Source organism: Nelusetta ayraudi, unplaced genomic scaffold, assembly GCF_046127955.1.
Source record: "Nelusetta ayraudi isolate G7.1 ecotype Tasmania unplaced genomic scaffold, CSIRO-AGI_Nayr_v1 ptg000026l, whole genome shotgun sequence".
Taxonomy (NCBI): domain Eukaryota; kingdom Metazoa; phylum Chordata; class Actinopteri; order Tetraodontiformes; family Monacanthidae; genus Nelusetta; species Nelusetta ayraudi.
This window is the reverse complement of record NW_027466076.1, coordinates 446,974-465,976: the sequence shown is the minus strand read 5'-3', so window position 1 is coordinate 465,976 and position 19,003 is coordinate 446,974. Positions and strand designations below refer to the sequence as shown.

The following is a 19,003-nucleotide window of genomic DNA, read 5'->3' as shown; positions in this document are numbered from 1 at the left end:
TCCCTCCCCCCGTCTCACAGACAAAAGACATTCCTCACCCCCTCCCCTAAACACACACACACACAAACTCCTCCCCCACAGTTAAACCTCACCTGCAACAACAAAGGAGGTGTGTGTGTGTGTGTACGTGTGTGTGTGTTGTGTTTGTATGTTTGGGAATCCGACCCCCCACCTGCAGCACATCTGAGGGCTTCATTCACAAGCCGGTGTCTCCTGGTGCATTGTGGGTGATGACTGTGAACATGTGGAGACCTGTGGGACTCCAATGGTTAGCCAATCAGAGAGTAGCAGGGGAAGGGGAGGGAGGATCATCACCATTGAATGAGACAAACGTGAAAGACATACACACACACACACACGCACACATGCGAGAAAGACTTTGATGCAGTTTGTAGTCAAAACTCTGATGCTCTGATTCAAAGCCAGGCCCGTATGTATGCGGCTCTGTAGACGCAGCACTTTGAAAAGACTTTTGACATCAAAGCTTCTTCTGCTTCCCGTGTAAAACCTAGAGAAAAGGTCCTAACTGGCAGCTTAGCTCGGCACCAAGAGGTTCCATCGAGGCATCTGCAGCATCTGGGACCCAAGTCCCAACTGTGTGAACTGCGATTTGCCCCCCCCCCCCCCCCCCCCCCCCCGGTAGCGAACTCCCTCACATGTGTTTTGTATTTGCAGGAAAAGAGGAGCCTGGTTTGGTCGGAGGGCAGGAGGGTCTGTAACTCGGGTGGCTCGGCTCTCTGGCGCCACCCAGAGGAGACCTCAGCACCCCTCCCTGCATGCGTGCAGAGGTGCAACTTCTGGGATGGTTTCAAGGACAGTCAAGACCGACCAGTAACACATTCAAATAAATAAATAAACAAATAAATAAATAGTAATGATATACAAGAGCAAATCAGAGTGAAAAACACAGACAGAAATTGGACAGATGAGCTTTCTTTTTCTTAAAAAAAAACCAAACAAAATAAACAAACCAAACCAAAAACAAAACAAGACTTTTTAGAACCATTACGTTCCTGTTGGTTGGCATAATTTTATTAATAAAAATAAACTGCTACAGAGTCGTCGGCCTCCAAGTGTTTTTCACGACGCACATGAACAAGAATAATCGGTTTGGTAAATTTGAGAATAACAATTTGCAGAAAATGTGTGAAAACAAATTCACGTATGCACACACTGTCTTGCTCAGAGTCGAGCGGTCACCTGTTCATGAATTCCATTTTCATGATCATCTACATCGGACCGACGCTCTATCTCGGTGGCTTGCTGCATCGTGGAGCTCTCACAAAGTGCAGCCGAGGTATTCTTTGGCTTTTTTGGTGATTTGCTGTCGAAGGAAATCCGCCTCCTTCAGCAGCTGGGACACTTCTGCCTCTTTCTCCTCTTTGCTCTTGAGCAGCCGTTGGATCTTGTCCTCCAGCTCTGTCAGCAGCAGTGAGACGAACACATGGACAACAACAGTTTGAGCTCAACCATCCACTGTGAAAAGCATGCCTGCGACGGCACCAAACATTCGTAGGAGACCTTCACCTTCTGTCTTTCTGAGTTTGTCCTCCACCACTTTCTTCATCTTCATGGCCTCCTCCATGATGCGCTTCAGTAGCTCTGAGGCTTGGTTCTGAGCTGCCTGGCCAGCATTCTTCTGGTGCAGTAGCTGAAACTTTGTCTCCATGTCCCTCATGTCCTCGAAAACAGAAAGAAAAAAAGTCCCATTGATCACAGAGGGGCAACATTTCTGTAGTGATGGTAGCCACAGTGCTGAGATTGAGGTGGACTCGGTGGACTTAACAAAGACCCCAACGCCAAGAGTGTTGACTAGGGTTGCATAACACTGCTGGTGCAGCAAATCTAAAGCCAGACTAATGGAGCACTAAACGTAAAGATTCTACTCCTCGTGAATTTAGAACTTTGGGTTGTTGGAGCAGTCGAGTCCTGCAACTGGTGCTGCTTGGAAGTGACTTGAAACTCACTTGTTCCGAGTCATTGAAGTGTTTCAAAGCAGCGTCGGCCAACTCGTTGGCCTCTCGGGCCATTTTTCTGTTCTGCTCCGTCTTGTTCTTCAGGGCTTCGATCTGCTCCTGCAGGTCTTCAGGTTGACGATTCATCAACTTTGTCTCGATGTCGTCCAGTTTGTCCGTGACCTAAAACATGACAGACTAAATACGTCTGCAAAACGTTGGTGTCCATTTCGTGTTTTTTTTTAATCTTTTCATTTCTTACATTTTGTACTGTGTCTTTGACCATGTCAACACCACTGCTGGCTGCTTCCAGGTCATCGTTTGCTTGGTCCTGAGCTTTCTCTGCTTGATAAAGGTTGTTGTGGATCTCAGTCACGTCAATGTTTTTGGTCCGGTTCCTGCAACAAAAAGAGACATTGAAAAGACATGTTTGGAATATAATGATAATAAAACATGACACTTTACCACTGGTAGACAGACAGACTACTGTGCTTCGAGAGCCAGGGTTACAATGTTGAAACCTCTGGGTACTTACTTCACTTCCTGCGCTTTCTCTAAGAGTTCCTGAGCGTTTTTGGCCTGCTCCTTCAGGTCTTTCAGATTGTCCTGATAATTGGTGACGTTGGACAGCAGGTTGTTGATTTCATCGATCATGGAACGGATCTGATTGGGCGATTGTGGCATCTGGATGTCCAGTACGGTCCGGGCAATCTTCTCAATGTCCTCTGGTGGGGCCATATCGTCTGGGATGGAGAAAATGGAGTAAATAACTCTTTTGGTTGACTCTGATTTCCAACTTGAAGCTTGTGTTAGTTCAATGAACAAACAACCAAAAGTCAGGTCTCCACTGACCCAGGAGGTAGTCCTTGACCCGCTGAATGAGCTCCTTGGTTTTGTTTTTGTCCCTCTCGAAGGAGTCCATGGTGGTGTTGAGTCGGTCCTGCAGGTCTTCGGCCAGGTCTTTGGTTTCCAAGGCCGCCTGCTTGGCATTCATGATCTGGCACGACAATCATTGTTAGCAGTGAATCAGTGCGACGTCCTCCTCTCTGATCAGATGTTTTAGGTGCTTTGAAACCTGCCTTGTTAATGGAGTCCTCCAGCCTGGACGGGAGTGGGCGGAGTTGATCCTCCGCCCGCTCCGCTGACTCCAAAGCCCTTTGACTGACGGGAACCACTCCGTCACAGTTTGGACCCCCACATTTCCTCTGTCCCGTGGTGAGAACGCATAAAGCACTGCCACAACCAGTGCAGTTCTCTAGACCTGGACCCCCACAGACCTGCAGTCACAACACAACAAATTCAAATGGTTATTGGTTTTTATCCTTGGAACAAATCAATGACTGATGTTCACATTTATTTCAGATCTGAGCGATAAATATACAGAGATATTTTAGTGCAGTGGTTTTCACATGATCAGGAGAGGGCGACTTCACTGGTTTGGAAGGAAATTGAATGAGAGCTGGAAAGCATCAAAGAAGAACTCAACTTCATTGAAATGAATTTGCTGCCATCTTGAACTCTGGCGGCCTGACTGGTTCCTAACCTGTGAGACTGCCTCCCTCTAGTGGATACAGTGTGTAATGCCTGCACCAGGAGTGTGAGGTCAGGTGCTTTTCTTCCCGCAGGTTAAGGTCATGTGGTGGCTCCTCACCTTCCCATTGAGGCTGGTGATGTTTAGATCCTCCAGGTTCATCTCCAACTCTGCCCGGTCCTCTTTGTCGCTGCACCTGCTTAGGTTGAATTTGACCATCTCTCTGGTGTCCATGGAGTCTTCCAGAGCTTTCGTGGCATCTTTCACCCGTTTGTTGTTGAAGTTGATTGATTCATTTAACATCTTGATCTCCTCCAGCAGTTCTAGAGCAGGACAGCAGCGTAAGAACTATGGTGTAACTGCCTCATTTTGGGTGGTAGTTTAAAAAAATAAAAATGTTAGTACCCTCCAGGCTTTCTTCTTCAGCGTCTGGATCGCCAGCGAGTTTCCCCTTCAGCTTGTTCACCAGCCTCTGGGACTCCTTTCGAATGTTGTCAATTTCAGGGTCGAGGACAGATGTCAGGTCGACCACAATCACATTTGGGTCAATGGCCTTTTTCAGCTTCCTGTGTAGGAGAAAAAAGATTAAAACTGATCCCCAGGTAGAAGGGAGTTATCCAAGAGTGCTGACAACACAGAGGCATCTTGAGACACATAACCACATCAACAACACATAACGTTATGTGGCATATTAAAGTGGCTACTGTTTAAACTTGAACTGACTTGATCTTTGCGACCATCTTCTCCAGCTTTGTCACTTTATGAGGCGAAAGTCCTGTCTTGTTGGCGAGCTCGTCCAGCAGGATTTGCATGGCCAGAATCTTTTGCAGTTGTCGATTGGCCCCCGGTTGCTGGTCCGGACCCTGGGCAGGGATTAAGGTCCTCATTATCTGGGCGGCCCGCTGCACGTCCTTGATGTCTTCCGTCCAGATGGCGTTGCAGGGATGGCACTCCTTGCAGGCCGGGAAAGCTGAGTCGTAGCCGGGGGCGCACTCATCGCAGAAGATGCCAGTCACTCCGATGCGACAGAGGCACTCGCCGGTTTCCCGGTCGCACGACGGACGCTCCGTCCCGTCCATGTTGCAGTCGCAGGCTAACGAGGAGATGGCGGTGGATGCGGTGAGTTTGAATGATTTCCGTCACACACTCAGACAGACACTCGCTGACAGCCTGCTGAACTCACATATACACTGCAGGTCTGGATTCCCAAAGTGGTTTTCTCCGCATTCATCGCACTGTCGTCCTCCAAACTCGGAGCGACAGGGGCATTGTCCCGTCATCTGGACGCAGGGACAAAACATTTTTATCAGAGGTACATTGTCTTCCAGTTGTTAACAGGTAAAGGTTCAGCTTGTAAGCCAAGTTAGGAGCTGGTTTGGGGTGGACAGTGTCCCACCTTGTGGCAGATGTAGGAGACAGAATTAGCAGGATCACAACTGCAGGGCTGACACCCCGACGCCCCGTCCAGGTTCCAGTATCCGTCCTCGCACTCGTCACAGAGGATGCCGACCACCCCCGTCCGGCAGGGACACTGTCCTGTCCTGGAGTCGCAGAAACAGGGACTCCCCAGAGGGCAGTGAGTCACCTCCGTGCCGCGCCGGTCACAGGAGCATTCTGGGAATCAAACAGTTTGTATCATGATACGTATGAGGCAACTCCGACCGCCTGATGGGGAATGTCGCTGTCTCTAAATCCAATCATATCAGGATGGTCAGGATTCTGACCAGACCAATCAGGCTAGTTGAAGGAGAAAGAGGTGGAGCAACAGCCAGGGTTAGGCTCCTGTTTACGCAAAGCCATGTGTCGCTGTAAAATTCTTTATTGTTTAGGTTTTTTCCATCTTAGTTTGTGCCGTTTGTCAAAACTAGCCATTGGATTCTCTTTACTTTACAGTGGCGCATAAATCCTGACATAAGTGCTGCAGCAGTTTCAGCTATTTAAAGTCAATGTTTTGGGGATTTTTGTATAAGACTTTGTGTGCATATGGTCTGAAACAAAAGGAGACAATAAAATGCTAGCTTTTAACATATAGGAAATGCATTTCACTGTTAATCAGCAACAAAATTGCAATAGAAATATCAGTTTTAAAAAAAAAAAAAAAAAAAAGTGAATCATTTCTACTTGCGTGTCATGTTGAAAAAAGGAAGATGCCACTTGGAGGCATAGACTCAGTCATCGCCTGCAGTATGATGGTTCATCTACACTCTTGTTTACCTTTGCAGTCATGGACCAGGGCATTGCCATAATAACCAGGTTTGCAGTCCTGGCATTGTGGTCCCGTGGTGCCGTGGAGGCAGCGCAAGCACTCCCCCGTCAGGCTATTGCAGGCGTTGCGGTCGACCGGGTCGATGTTGCCGTTGCAGGGACACGCCTCACAGCGGGCGCCTGGCGTTGACAGGTCGCCGTAGAAACCAGGGTGGCACCTGTCGCAGCGCTCACCTGAGACAGTGGCGCTCTCATTAGTCTCACTCGGTTCCATGCAGACAAAAATAGACAAAAATGCGGGGCATGCTCGTACCCATGTGACCTTCTTGGCAAACGCAGGTGAGACTGAGGGATTGTGGGTCGTGTTGGCAGGAAGTGGCGAAGAATCGTCCGCTGCCCTGGACATCCGGGCACAGGCAGGGCTGGCAGGGCTCTCCTAGGGCGGGGTTGCCATGGTAACCTTCCTCACACCTGAGTGGGCGTGTCAAATCAACTTGTTATCCCATCTAAAGACTAAAGAATGCATCTATCTATCATCCAACCAACCAATTTAAAACAACATTGATCCATCTGTACAATATCCATCCATCCATCCATCTTTACATATCCATCCATCCATCCATCCATCCATCCATCCATCCATCCATCCATCAGTTTGGTCCGTGTCATTTTTCATGGCATTAAAACAAAGGAGTCAGTGTTCAATACTGCACTACGGCAGAAGGGGGTGATCAAGCCCACACAAAACGTCCACGGATGACTATTTAGTCTGTACTGTTAAAACTTTTTTTTTTCTTTGTGCACTGACAACAGCCCCTTGTTTCCCTGCGGAGGAAGTTCTGACCTGTCGCAGTTGGCCCCGGCGCTGTGCTCCCTGCAGCCCAGACACTCCCCTGTCACCTCGTCGCACACGTCCGACAGGCCGTTACACTCGCAGGGGCGACACAGAGGGAAGCCCCAGTACCCGATCCGGCAGTGGTCGCAGCGCCGGCCGCTCACCTCGGAGCGACACGCGCACTGACCTCTAACCTGGTCGCACAGTTCAGACACAGCGCCGCGAGGGTCGCACTCGCATGCTGTGGACAACAACAAAACAACACAACTTTACAGCTTAACCGTCGGATTCATACTGGCGGGACTGGCGGGGGAAAGTTCCTCACGTTGGCAGCCGTCGGGTCCGAAACCAAACGTCAGCGGAACGCAGGTGTCACAGCAACGGCCAATCACATTGGGTTTACATTCACAGATCCCTCCCAGTTTGCTGCAGGACGGGCTGACGGCCCCATCAGGGTTACACTTGCAGGCTAAAAAATAGAAGTCACGTTCACATGAAATGTAATTTTTTATCACTGCTGATCCTAAAGTGACGGTGTCGATGTTGTTGGATCAAATCCCGGCTTCCCCGGGGTGAAGAACCTGGAACAAAGTAGTGACCAGTTTACCAGACAGCTGCAGCCAGAGCCTGGTGTGCATGTCTGTGGACTGTGGGTGGAGCCAGAGGAAACTCCACCCTGAAAGACCCCTGCGGTGTGGATATTGAACCTTACAAACTTACTGCTGGCAAATGAAAAGAAAAAGATAAAAGAAAGGAGCTCGGTCGTGGCTGTCAAAGCACTTACGAACTGCTCCGCTGTTGATCCGCGCCGACATGCTCTTCACGAGGCCCTCGCAGACTTCGGGCAGCGACTGGCCAGGATTGAGCTCGGCTGCCAGACCGATGCAGCGGAAGCGGCGGAAGGAGTCGATGTCGCTCTGGGAGCAGAAGTCCTGGACGGACTCGATGCTTGGGATCAGACCCATCTGAGGAGCAACAGCAGCTGGAAGTCACTGAGCTGTTCTTGTGAGGATCATCACAACGTTTTGGCCAATTGACAGACAGACATTTGATGGTCGGCACATCGTGAGGAAACCATTGCAACGCAATATCTCTGTAAATATACAATCGATGAATGAAAATAATCATTTATGTCCCTGTTCAGCAGAAAAAGAACAGTGACTCAAGCTTGACTTTGGACTACTTTCTTTATCTGTTAGAGCTTCCTCACCGAGTCGACCAGGATATGTGGGCTGGAAGAATCGGGGGGTTTGTTGAAGATGATGTCCACAAAGTATCGGCCGCCTTCGTTCAGACAGATGGGAGAGTCGAGAACTGCCCCTCTAGATACAAAAATAAAAAAACAAAAACAGTAAAACAATTACACAGGCAGGAGCAGTCAGTGACCTCTGCTCAGGTCTGCCCTCACCTGGAGTTTCCGGGGAGGAGCAGAGTTTGAGTGTCGGGCTGCTCGTTGCTACATCTGCCGTCGCCGCGGGACACGGGTGTCACACGCACTGTAGCCAGCCAATCAGACGGAGCCTTGCAGAGGTAGAGGGAAGGAAGAGGAAGAGTTCTGACAAAAGTCAATATGTTAGCCACGCGCTAGACTCGCTGAATGCGTTAACAGAGGACACTGATTAGCGTCGATGTCACAATTATTCTTGCTGTTGTCATGTAATGTCACACCAAACTAGAGGACTTGGAAAAACGTGTGCACAATTTTAGATGAGTCATGCAAAAACTTTGATTATCTTGAGCAATATCTCAATGTGATCTGATCTGATTTGAAATAAAAGGAATGACTAATGAACCGAGACGTATTTAGTGTCCATCTGCGGGGACTTTAACCTACGACCTCACAGCCGAAATGGCTCAAATTTCTCTGCAAGTTTCGTTAAAACGGAAGAACTTTGGTTCAGGAGACTGGTTCTCTCTCACCTCCGGATCGTACCGAATGGCCAGCTGGTAATCCATTGACGAAGGCAGGTTGTCCACGGTAAACCTAAGCCCCGCCCCATCCAGCACCCGGACCAACCCCAGGCCCGTCCAGGTAACGGCCTGACCGGCTATCCTCTGGCGGGGGACGATCTGGAGGCCGTGTCCCGGCTCCAGAGGGATGGTGTGTTGCTGCGGGACCAAAAGACCTTTGTCAGTTTATGATGACGATGTGATTTAATTGATGATTTAAATTTAGATTCAGAATATTTTATTAGTCCCAGAGAAGCAATTCATTTTTGCAGCCGATCTATCAGCGACGGTACCGTGGAGCGAAATCCAGGATAATTCAAAATTCATTTTTCAAATGTACATTTAGCCTTATGACAGATGGGACGAAAGAATTTGTTGTGGGTTTTTTTTACGCTCTGATGAGGGTTGAAGCTGATTTTAGAGCCCAATCTGGTGATTTCATTCGGACACGTCTTGTCTTTCAAAGACAGTCAATTGAAACCAGCAAGTGAAAAACTCTGAAAGAAAGACTGAATTAAATTTTGTTTTACAAAAGTGCATAAGATCGTACTGATGACAGAGAAGCTCTCTCACCTGTCCCTGTCTCCTCTGGCGGGCTAGTCTCCGTGTCCTCCGCACCAGCACCACCCGTCCGTTAGAGAGCTTGAAGTCATAACCTTGCTGCCTGAAGTACTGCTCACACTGAGGTGAAATACCTGTGTTCAACTGAGGACAAGTGGCGGAAAACACATTCAGCGCCTCCCAAAACCTCAGGACATTCCATGTTGTAATTTTTTTTTTACATTACGTTTTTTTTCCAAATTTCGATTCCTCATGTTACGCACCAACGAAGACGAGGACGACGGAGCCGTGGGCTGAGCAGGAGGAGAACCTCCGTCATACAGCGGAGTGGCCAGCTCAGCCTCGTACAGGAAGTAGTCCAGCTGTGGCAGGAAGTACCCGTTGGCTGGCTCAGAGCAGCGCCGACCCACCATGTTGGGCAAACAGTGGCACTGTCCGTCCTCGGAGGTGCATCTGAGAGACATCAGGGCCCAGCAGTTCAGCGGATATTAAAGTCACGTCAGTTTCCAAAGACGCTGACTTGGAGGTCCTCCATCAACTCAACGGCTACTTTAAACACGTTTCAGAGGACACAATACGTACGTGGTGCCATGAGCTCCACCCAAGTCACAGTCGCAGGGCGAGCATCCAAACAGGGAGTTTCCTAAACCCCAGTATCCTTCCTGAGGCGGAGGCACAGAGTCGTATTACAGCTTCTTTATTTATTGAAGAAAACTAGTAAACCTCTAGGACTAGGTAGAGGTTAAACGTACCAAACACCGATCGCACAGGGGTCCAACCGCCAAACGGTCACATTCACAACTTCCTGTCTGCTGGTCACATGACCCGATGCTTCCTGAAACGTGGCATCTACACTCTGTTGAAGTGAAGCATATGAGAGCGTTTGACAATCGATCAGAATGTGATGCTTTGCGTCCTCGTGACGTCGATATTAGGTACTTCTTCATGTTATTTGTCTCACCCTGACATCCGTCTGGGTCGTCGGGTCTCAGGTTGAAGAAGCCGTACTTGCAGCGGTCACAGCGCTGACCCTCCACGTTCTGTTTGCAGATACACTGACCGCTGAAGGCATCGCACATGCCGCCGTCTCGGGATCCGGTGGTGTCGCAGTCACACGCTGACGTAGACAAAGTTTCAAAGTTTGCAAAGTCAGTAGCGCGTCTGACAGACTGACTGAAGCGAGGCACAAGGAAACAGGATGAAGCAGAAGAAGAATGTCTACACATTTACAAAAGCAGTGGATCAACAATTAACTGACATTAACTTTAAAAACAAAGTCTTTCATCTGGGGTTCCACATGGCTCCATGCTTGGACCAATACTGTTAAGCAGAACTGTATTATACAGGTACATAAGCAGCACATTTGAAGTATTGCAAACAAAAAACAGATGCAAGAAGCAACAGTGAAAACGCACGTATGCAGGCCTGCGGGTCGTCCGTCCTCCTCTGTGGATCCTGGTACAGGAAAGGTCGACAGCGCTCGCAGTGAGGCCCCACCCTGTTGTTGCGGCAGTCGTCGCACACGCCGCCGCTGACGCCGCCCGTCGCCTCGAAGAGAGCACCGTCAAAATGACACGTGTCTGAATGCCCGTGGCAGTTACATCCTGATGGAAAAGAAGCCCAGTGATCGCATGAAAACGGTGGAGATAGAAAAGTAGATAAAAAAAAGAAAGCATTTTAAAGGAACTAAATACAAGAAATGATGTGGCTAAATCTGCACAGAGCTATGTTTGTTTTTCCTCATTTCCAATGAGCTGTTTTCTTTTTAAAAATATATACGTACAGTTCCTTTAAATTATTATGGAATTGTTAAAAAACCTTTTCATTAAGTACAAAGACCAATCTATGCTAGAACGCTGCCTCCTTCACATTGTGGCACCTGGATAGAGCTAAGGACAGGATGTAGTTTGTTCACTTACTCCTGCAGATATCATCTGTGTTGCCTCCTCCGGGCCTCCAGGGGGAGTCGTAGTGAAATTCCTCACACCTTTCGCAGTTCTCCCCAGCTGTGTTGTGCAGGCAAATACATCGGCCGTGAACCTACAAACAGACAGTGTTGCCTTAATTCTTCTTCTTATCGTTAATTTCTCTTTTGGTTGTAATTTGTTCACTGTGACACGCAAAAACAAAGCACATGTGGGTCATAACCAGTTCAGACCGGTTAAGGGCCAACTTGGGTCGTACCATGCCAGCCTGGGTGAAGACGTCGCCCCGCCCAGCATCCACTGGGGTGCACTGGCTGGCATGTCCATTGCAGAAACAGCTGCCTCGCACCACCATGTTGTAGAGACCGTAGTAATATTTATCTTCTGGGTTCCGGCGCTTCCGGCCCAGCAGGGTGTCGCCAAGAGTGAAGAGGCGGCTGAAGTTCACGCGGATGTTTGTCACCAAGATCAGATCTGAGGTTTTGCACAATTAGATAGAAAGTAAAGTGAAGGAGATGCCACAAGTTGGGACTAAATAATAGATCCACTGACTCATCTCTAACCTTGGACGTTGGGTGCGTAGGGGTCATCTATGTTGAAGATGGGATCCAATGCTTTCAGCACCACCTATTGGTTAAAACAAATCGTTATTTGGGTGTGATACAAATTTACTCACATGACAAAAAAATTCTGTTTCTAAAAAATGACTTGCTTTCCTTTGACTGTGAGGACAGATTTTACTTTGGTGGCAACTGTTAAAAGTTTGAAACTAGAAACAAGAAACAAGTTTGATGGCGTCACCTCTCCATCCGTTGATGGTTCCGATCCTGAGTATCTGCTGTCGCAGACGACGTCGTCGATGCTCTCAGCCGGCTGGTTGGACACCGAGGGGTAGTGGAGCGAACAATCCTCGGCAAAGTAGCGGAAGACCTTCCAGCTACGACCAAAGTCCTTGGAACGCTCCACCAGCATGGCGGCCGGGCGGAAACTCTGCAGAGGACACAGCAGCAGAATGGAGTCAAGACATAGTTGAACCAGGTAAAAGTCTTGGACCAGTTGTTGGTCTCGGAGCTGAGAAAAATTTAGAATTTACCTTGAAGGTGAGAACCAGATGACTGAACTGGAAGATGGTCTCCAGGTCCAACCTGATGCTGACGTCATGAACTCCTGAACACCAACCACTACATTAGAAACTATTAATATTCATTGTCTTCACAGTCATTGATATTTTACAGCCTCGCCATATTTTGTCCGTCATTTCTTTTGAAAAATATATTTCCTGGAGCTCTGTTCAAAGGCCGCTCCGTCCCTCTGCTAATTAGCATCTATGCTGACGACTGACCATTCTCCGACTGCCACCACTGCATCTTCCTCTCTGGCTCAAAGGTGGTGATGATGTTCTCGATCTGGTGGCTGTCGGGGTTACTGTAGCGGTCGTACGGCTCCCTAGAGTCACAAGTGAAACATTTCTGCTCCTCCTGCCAAGACAGAGGAAAATCACACAGCAGCTGTTATTGCAGAAGGAAGTGAAAATATTCTTACATTAATTTCCTGTCACTAAGTTTTGTCTTCACCCTTCAGTGGGACCTCTACTAGCTTGTGTTATTAAAATCCTTCTTATCCACCCTGACAAACTGTAATCCAAAGTGCTTTCAGCCGGTCTTGGCACTGAGTCCTTTCAGTAGTGACGAAAGCATTTAGAAGTAAATTGCAGACGATAAAAAAAAATGATAACAACAATGCTAAAAATAATAGTCAATGTTTTACTGTTGGAACCGAACACAGTGATTGTGACAGATTCAAAGTTTATCTGATCTGTCAGGGAGCAAGAGAACACAATTATAATTCCCCACCTCAGGCATCTCTGCCATTTTTTTCCATGGTGCATTTTTTTCCACTCAATGCAAGTATGCAGGTGAAAGTACGTCCAACCATTTAAAAGTAAGGCAAAACAATGTTGTGCACGGAGAGCGCGGGTGGCCAAGGGCAGAAAAACGCAGGAATGAGGAGAAGAATTAATTCCCCGGGGCGACAGAGAGCAGCAGCGGCTGATAGTGACGACGGATCGCAACATGTCGGAGTATGAGAACCGCAACTACAGCCAGAGACATGTCAGTCAGGGAGCAAGGACACACACTCACACACACACACACACACACACACACACACACACACTTAGATTCCAACTGATGAACCCAACCAAATGAAAACCGTCGTGTTTCTATTTAAACTGCGGTGATTTAACAACATGACGAACCAACAGCTTTTGCTCTAAATTCTCAATGAAAGCAGACTTTTGTGCCTCTTCTGTCCGCTAGTTGGTGCCAAATCACAGAAAATGCCAAGTTAAAAACGTCAATAAAACACTGCCATAGCCTGTATGCTTTTTATTTTTTTTTATTTTTTTTTTAACATGGTAATGATGTTTTATATAAATTTTAGGGCTGTCAGTCGATTAAAATCTTTCATCGCGATTAACTGCATTAGTGTCCTGAGTTAACTTGCGATTAATCGCAAATTAATAGCAAATTTTTTACCCTGCTCTATGAGGATAACTTCTCACACGGTACAGATGTGGCAGGTGTGCTGAGTACTTGCGTGTGAGATTGGCCATGTCACTGTGTGCCCCTTCATCGCTTGTCTGTGTGCGTGTGTGTGTGTGTGTGTGTTTCATCTCTCTCGCACTCTGACACTAGATACTGACAAATATTACGTACACAAATATGATCGCATTTGTCAGTCGTGGTATTTTATTTTGAAAATTTCTTTTACTTTGAAAATTAACTGGATTCTCTTGTGTTTCTTTGAGTTACTTTCTTTGAGTTGTACAGCTTCACGCAGAGAAATGTGTGTCTGCGGAGGGCTGCCGATTGCGCTTCACTTCGACAGCCAATAAATATACATAGTAACAAGAAAATGTTGCGCAGAGCCTCCAAATTGTATCATCATTTTCCACATTGTGTTGGAAAACTCTTATTGGACACTTGTATGTCTGTGGGTTGACAGACATACAAGTATGACTGTGGGTTGTGTTATGTGTATATTTAATGTCTTACGCATCGTACCATCCCACATATTTTGTTCAGTGATCATTATATTGTACTATACTGCAATGTATAGACCCCCCAAAAAAGTTCTAAATACTGTTTATTGTGTTATTATATAGATTGTGGGTGTAAGATTCTATCATAAAGCCTGTGTCATGGAACATGATATATGGGTGAGTATTAAGCCACTAGCCTCCAGACGATCATGTGACAGTATCAGGTGATTACTGTGTTACACTGAACTATATCATTTACCGTCACATCGTATCGAATTTTACTGGCGTCACGTCATGATGTTGTGTGTTGTGCGAGAGTTGTGTTGGCGTCCTTGCCGCTGACCTCCAGGTAGCCGATGATGCAGTAGTTCTGGGGTCCATGCTGGCCGCAGGTGGACGAGGCTGACAGCTGGGACCCCCGGCCCACCATCAGGTCACCCAGCGGAGGGTTGCAGGAGCCATCGAGACACCTGGGGTCCTGGGGGTCCTGGAGGCGGGCGGCCGGCAGGAAGACTGGAATGGGACAGAGGGCAACAGCACAAGCCATCACACAACTGGCGCCGTGCGTCGGGCTGCGTAGGGCTGTGTATCATTCCAAATGTTTTAGTACAATGTCAATTTGGATACCTTGGTTTCAGTACCGGTTCCAGAACAATATTTTCTTTTGTACTTTGTTGTCTTCCTGTCCAAACACAAATGTTGCTTTTTGCTTTTTTCATATCCACCTAAATGAAGTGGAACCACTTCAGAATCTTTGGAATGATACTAATTTTCACTTTAACATCACCCAAAGTTTGCCAGTGTTTTTAGTTCCCGCTTCTGTAGTGTGAAAGCCAATCAGCAGCCGCTTAAGATTGATTGACCGAAAGATCGGTAATTTTTCAATATCTAACAGGATCTGAGCTTTTCAGCTGGTGCTACAAATACATCGAACTTCAGCCTTTAGCCGTGTGAAGCTAAAGGCCTCCGTCTTTGACTTTTGCCTCTCGGTGGACGCTGACTTCCTATTGGCTGTCGACTCAAGCTGGTTAATGGACATCCCCTAATATGCTTCAAGCTGCCAACTGGAGAATAATGTAAAGGGGGTTGTCCTATTTGCTCAGGCGAGTCGAGTGCCGTTCCCATTGTGCGATGTTGACTTTTCCAGGTATGAGCCAAACCCCTCGGGGCTGGAGATGGAAACTGTGAACGGATGGGGCCACTGATAGAGAGACCTGCCGGAGGTGGACGCTCGGCTCTCACTCACCCACGAAAAGGAGGAACATCATGTTGGGCCGTGACGTCGACGGCTCTGATAGAGAGAGAGAGAGAGAGAGAGAGAGAGAGAGAGAGAGAGTGAGAGAGAGAAACTTTCAATTGACTCTGACTTTCAATGTCAGCGGCACACTTGTTGAACAACACAATCTGATATGGAAACAAGACAGATTAGAGAGAATAGTAGATTTGAAGCACCACAAAACCTCAGAGCCCCCACAAAAACCTGTCAACGACAACCAATGACATGCCCCTTCAAAATAAAAGTCCATCAAATGACCCAAAAAAGACCCAAACAGCAGGTTAAAGACAGGCTGCTTCTCTCTCTCTCTCTCTCTCTCTGTCTAACACACACACACACACACACACACACACACACACACACACACACACACACACACACACACACACACAAACACATGCACACGCAGCGTTGAACTGCTCAGCCTGGAGGGACTGATGAACTTTAACGGGAATGTCAGGGCCTCAGTCAGGGGATTTACCCAACTGTGTGTGTGTGTGTGTGTATGCGTGTGTGTGTGTGTGTGTGTGTGTGTGTGTGTGTGTGTGTGTGTGTGTGTGTGTGTGTGTGTGTGTGTTTTCTGTCCAGCGCACGCTGCAAACAGCTCCTCTAATTACAGGCGCCAGCCACCGGGACTCCAACCTCACTGAAGTGAACCTGAAGGGCCTCGGATGAACCGCAACCGTTCGAAGACGCCTAATGTATTTTTTTTTCATTCAGCTCCAGTTTCATGAATCTACTGTGATCTTACAAGGCGGTGGGTTCAAACAGACTGAATTCTGGATCAGTTTCAGCTGATCAGAGAATCAGCATCCTTGGAGGAGGCAAAGAGGCGGAGCTACAGCCAGGAACAGGAAGGAATGTGTCTCTGCTGTCAACATCAAAACAACATAGCCTGCAGAACAGAAGGAAATCAACACAGGTCTCTTGACTGCAAGTCCCTTTCGTTTTCTTTTCTTTCTAATGTTGGAGTACGTGGCTGCTATAACGTAGTAGAATCTCTGTTTTTAACCCTCATACAAGCCAAAAACAGGTTCTTCGTCCAATGGTGTCCAAGTGAAAATTATCAAAAAGTGTCAGGATTAGAATTAGGGTGTTTTTTTTGTGGTTTCTTTCTTTCTCCAAGCATGCAGCCACTCTGAAAAGGCCCCCACTGGGCTGTAATCACTGCGGACGCTGCAGTTTGTTGCTTCCAATCAGCTTCTCTCCGTACTTTTCTATTTGAGCCTGGAGACGAGTGGCCAGAGAAAAAGATATCCCATTGTTTGCACTGCAAATCTTGATGCAGTTTTGTTTTTTAAATATATATTTTTCAATATATCAACTTTTACAGTTGGATGGAATCGCGTACACGTTGAAATTGGCAGCGAACGATCGATCGGTTCAAAGCACTTCAATTTCTGTCTTGTCCTTCATGTCACACACAAAAAGCTTGATCCTCACATAATCACCCATAATCCCTCTTAAAAAAAATGTGTGTGAGGAGGAAAACGCTGAGGGGCCCTGAAGGAGCGTCAGCCTCGATGAAGATCAGGCTGCAGGTGAGCAAAGATACTGGAAAAAAAGAGAAAAACAAACAAACAAAAAAACAGACGAAGCAGGGCTGTTTTAAGAAGCTAAACAGCTAAAACGGCAGCACTGATGGAGGTAGTAATTGATTTAAAAGTCTAAAACTGATTCAAAGAGCAGCAGCAGCAGCAGCAGCAGATTCAGAACTTGTCGGTCCCTGACACTCAATGAAAGCAGTTTCAAAATGTCTGAGGTGTAAACGGCCACAGCTTGTCTAAAAGTTGCACCTTTACAGACGCACCATGTTGAAACCAGTCAACTCACACAGCCACACTTTGGCTGAAATCATATTTTTGAAGATGAATCTGAATTTCATTCAGGTTTTTTTGTTTTGTTTTCTGCTCACTGGCTGCTGCAGTCGCCTGGGCAGCGCACAGGAGCTGCAGGTGATGCATCGAGCGAGTCGTTGAAAAAAAACGTATGGATGACAACGTGACACCACAGAAAACAAGTGGGACCAGCTCCGTACGGGGACAGAACCTGTTAGAGATCAAAGGTCAACCCGTGACGCCATCTTATTTTTCTCCTCTTCTCGGCATATTTGAACATAAAAGAATATATACGAAAGAATCAGCGGGTTTTTAAAAGAAGAAGAAGAAGAAGAAGAAGAAGAAGAAGAAGAAGAAGAAGAAGAAGAAGAAGACGACGAAGAAGGCAGTGTGAGAGGGACGGAGTCGGTGCGGACGTACCTGCCTCGGCTGCAGCGGCGCAGAAAGTATGAACACATCTGGGCAGGTAGCGGCACACCTGAGCCGACAGTAGCCTGGGGCTGTTAGTGCTGAATGGAAGAGAGAGAGAGAGAAAGAGAGAGAGAGAGAAGGAGAGGGAGAGGGAGAGAGAAGAGGATGAAACAGGATATCAGTTTGTTGAAAAGAAAGAAACAAAGTGGGAAAATGGAAAAGGTTTCCAGTCGAAGCTTCCGACTCAGTTTCGTCTGCTTTTATTTTGAAAGTTGCTGTTTTTTCCCCCCCTGAGTTGTGTTTCGCTTCCTGTCCTCTTGACCTTTGCCCCTTGGCCTTTTTCAGTGGCAGGTGGAAGAGTCAGAGCAGTCGCAGGTGTCACCGCGGGAACCAAGATGCAACTGATTTTCATCGTGGAGCAGTGATTTGAAAATTAAAAACTGAAAAAGGACAAAAGGACAAAAGGACAAAAACAAATCCAATCCAATCCAATCAAATAAATCAATGTAAATGTGTGCCACCACTGGTTGGATGTCCCGCACCGGCCAATCAGAAATAGTCAATTGTTTTGTTGCACACTCCACCCATCCAGGACTTCGGCCACATTCTCCTGCTCTTCTCTCAGGTTACCTGCTGATGTGTTCAGGTCAACACCCAACCGATTTCCTACATGACAGCTGACCTCCCTCTTGGCCAATCGGAGAGCACATTTTTCAACCAGGTCACATAGTGAAACCTTGTGCTGAACTTCACAACCTGGAAGGTTTATTTTATTTCATTTTATTGACATTTTTCACGACATAATCCCCCTTTTCACCGTCCACCGCGTTGTTGTCATCCACCGGCTGCTGCTCCCCCAAAGGTCCCGTCAACGTCCTTCAGCTCGGCTCATCCGCACCGACGGAATGCCGCGAAACATTCCACAGTGAGCTCAACAAGTCGTGGGGGGATTAGCGGTGCTGAGCGGCGGGCAAACACAAGGCCAAAGAAAACACGCATCTCCGAGGCCCCCCGGAGCACCAGGCAGCAGCAGCAGCAGCAGCAGCAGCAGCAGCAGCAGCCAGGACTTGTCGAGCCTCGGCGCCACCTGCTGTTTGCTGTTTGCGCAGCTTGAGGTCAATTGGCAAGCGTCCAACCTGCAGCGCCCGTTGACGTGTTGCAGCAAGAACCGCCGCCGTGCCCGCCGCATCACGTACGTGCCATCCCTCAAACCCTCCACCCCTCCACACCCTTCCCCCGACCCACGCACACGCACGCTGTGCACAGCAGGTGGACTCGCCCTCGTCTGCCAGAGTGAGTTCCAGCAGACGTCGGCTGGCGGCGTTCCCTCCCGTAGGATGGAGAAGGCAGGAGGGGTCTCTGCTTGACGTTAGCGACTTGAGTGTGGACTGTGGACGGAGGAGGAGGAAGGTCCCGGAGTCCTCCTGCAGGCGGAGCTAAACGCCTCATCGTCCACGAGGAGTCAGAACAGAA

At 47.8% G+C, this 19,003-nt stretch overlaps 1 protein-coding gene across 1 annotated transcript; it reads right to left on the bottom strand.

Moving 5' to 3' along the window:
- Positions 1-1,010: 1,010 nt before the first annotated feature.
- lamb4 (laminin, beta 4) lies at positions 1,011-15,293 on the bottom strand. Its single transcript, XM_076028641.1, has 34 exons — positions 15,252-15,293; positions 14,349-14,518; positions 12,305-12,440; positions 12,056-12,129; positions 11,764-11,952; positions 11,526-11,589; positions 11,222-11,436; positions 10,957-11,077; positions 10,453-10,641; positions 9,999-10,154; positions 9,790-9,893; positions 9,620-9,699; positions 9,301-9,490; positions 9,050-9,181; positions 8,447-8,635; positions 7,935-8,047; positions 7,737-7,848; positions 7,311-7,491; positions 6,852-6,995; positions 6,536-6,767; positions 6,005-6,162; positions 5,701-5,925; positions 4,883-5,100; positions 4,670-4,766; positions 4,210-4,579; positions 3,892-4,052; positions 3,607-3,809; positions 3,035-3,232; positions 2,808-2,952; positions 2,491-2,698; positions 2,218-2,353; positions 1,968-2,138; positions 1,528-1,681; positions 1,011-1,419 (listed from the first exon to the last, which is right to left on the bottom strand). The coding sequence occupies exons 1-34, from the start codon at positions 15,271-15,273 to the stop codon at positions 1,280-1,282; spliced, it is 5,397 nt and encodes a 1,798-aa protein (XP_075884756.1). The 5' UTR covers positions 15,274-15,293; the 3' UTR covers positions 1,011-1,279.
- Between the last annotated feature and the right edge of the window lie 3,710 nt (positions 15,294-19,003).

Bases quoted from the DNA above. Each gene is read 5' to 3' on its own strand.
- lamb4 (XM_076028641.1), bottom strand. From the start codon at position 15,273: ATGATGTTCCTCCTTTTCGTGG. The intron at 12,441-14,348 runs GTCAGCGGCAAG...CTGTCTTGGCAG, and splicing joins GCATCATCGGCTACCTGGAG to GAGGAGCAGAAATGTTTCAC. The intron at 12,130-12,304 runs GTCAGTCGTCAG...GTTGGTGTTCAG, and splicing joins GTGGTGGCAGTCGGAGAATG to GAGTTCATGACGTCAGCATC.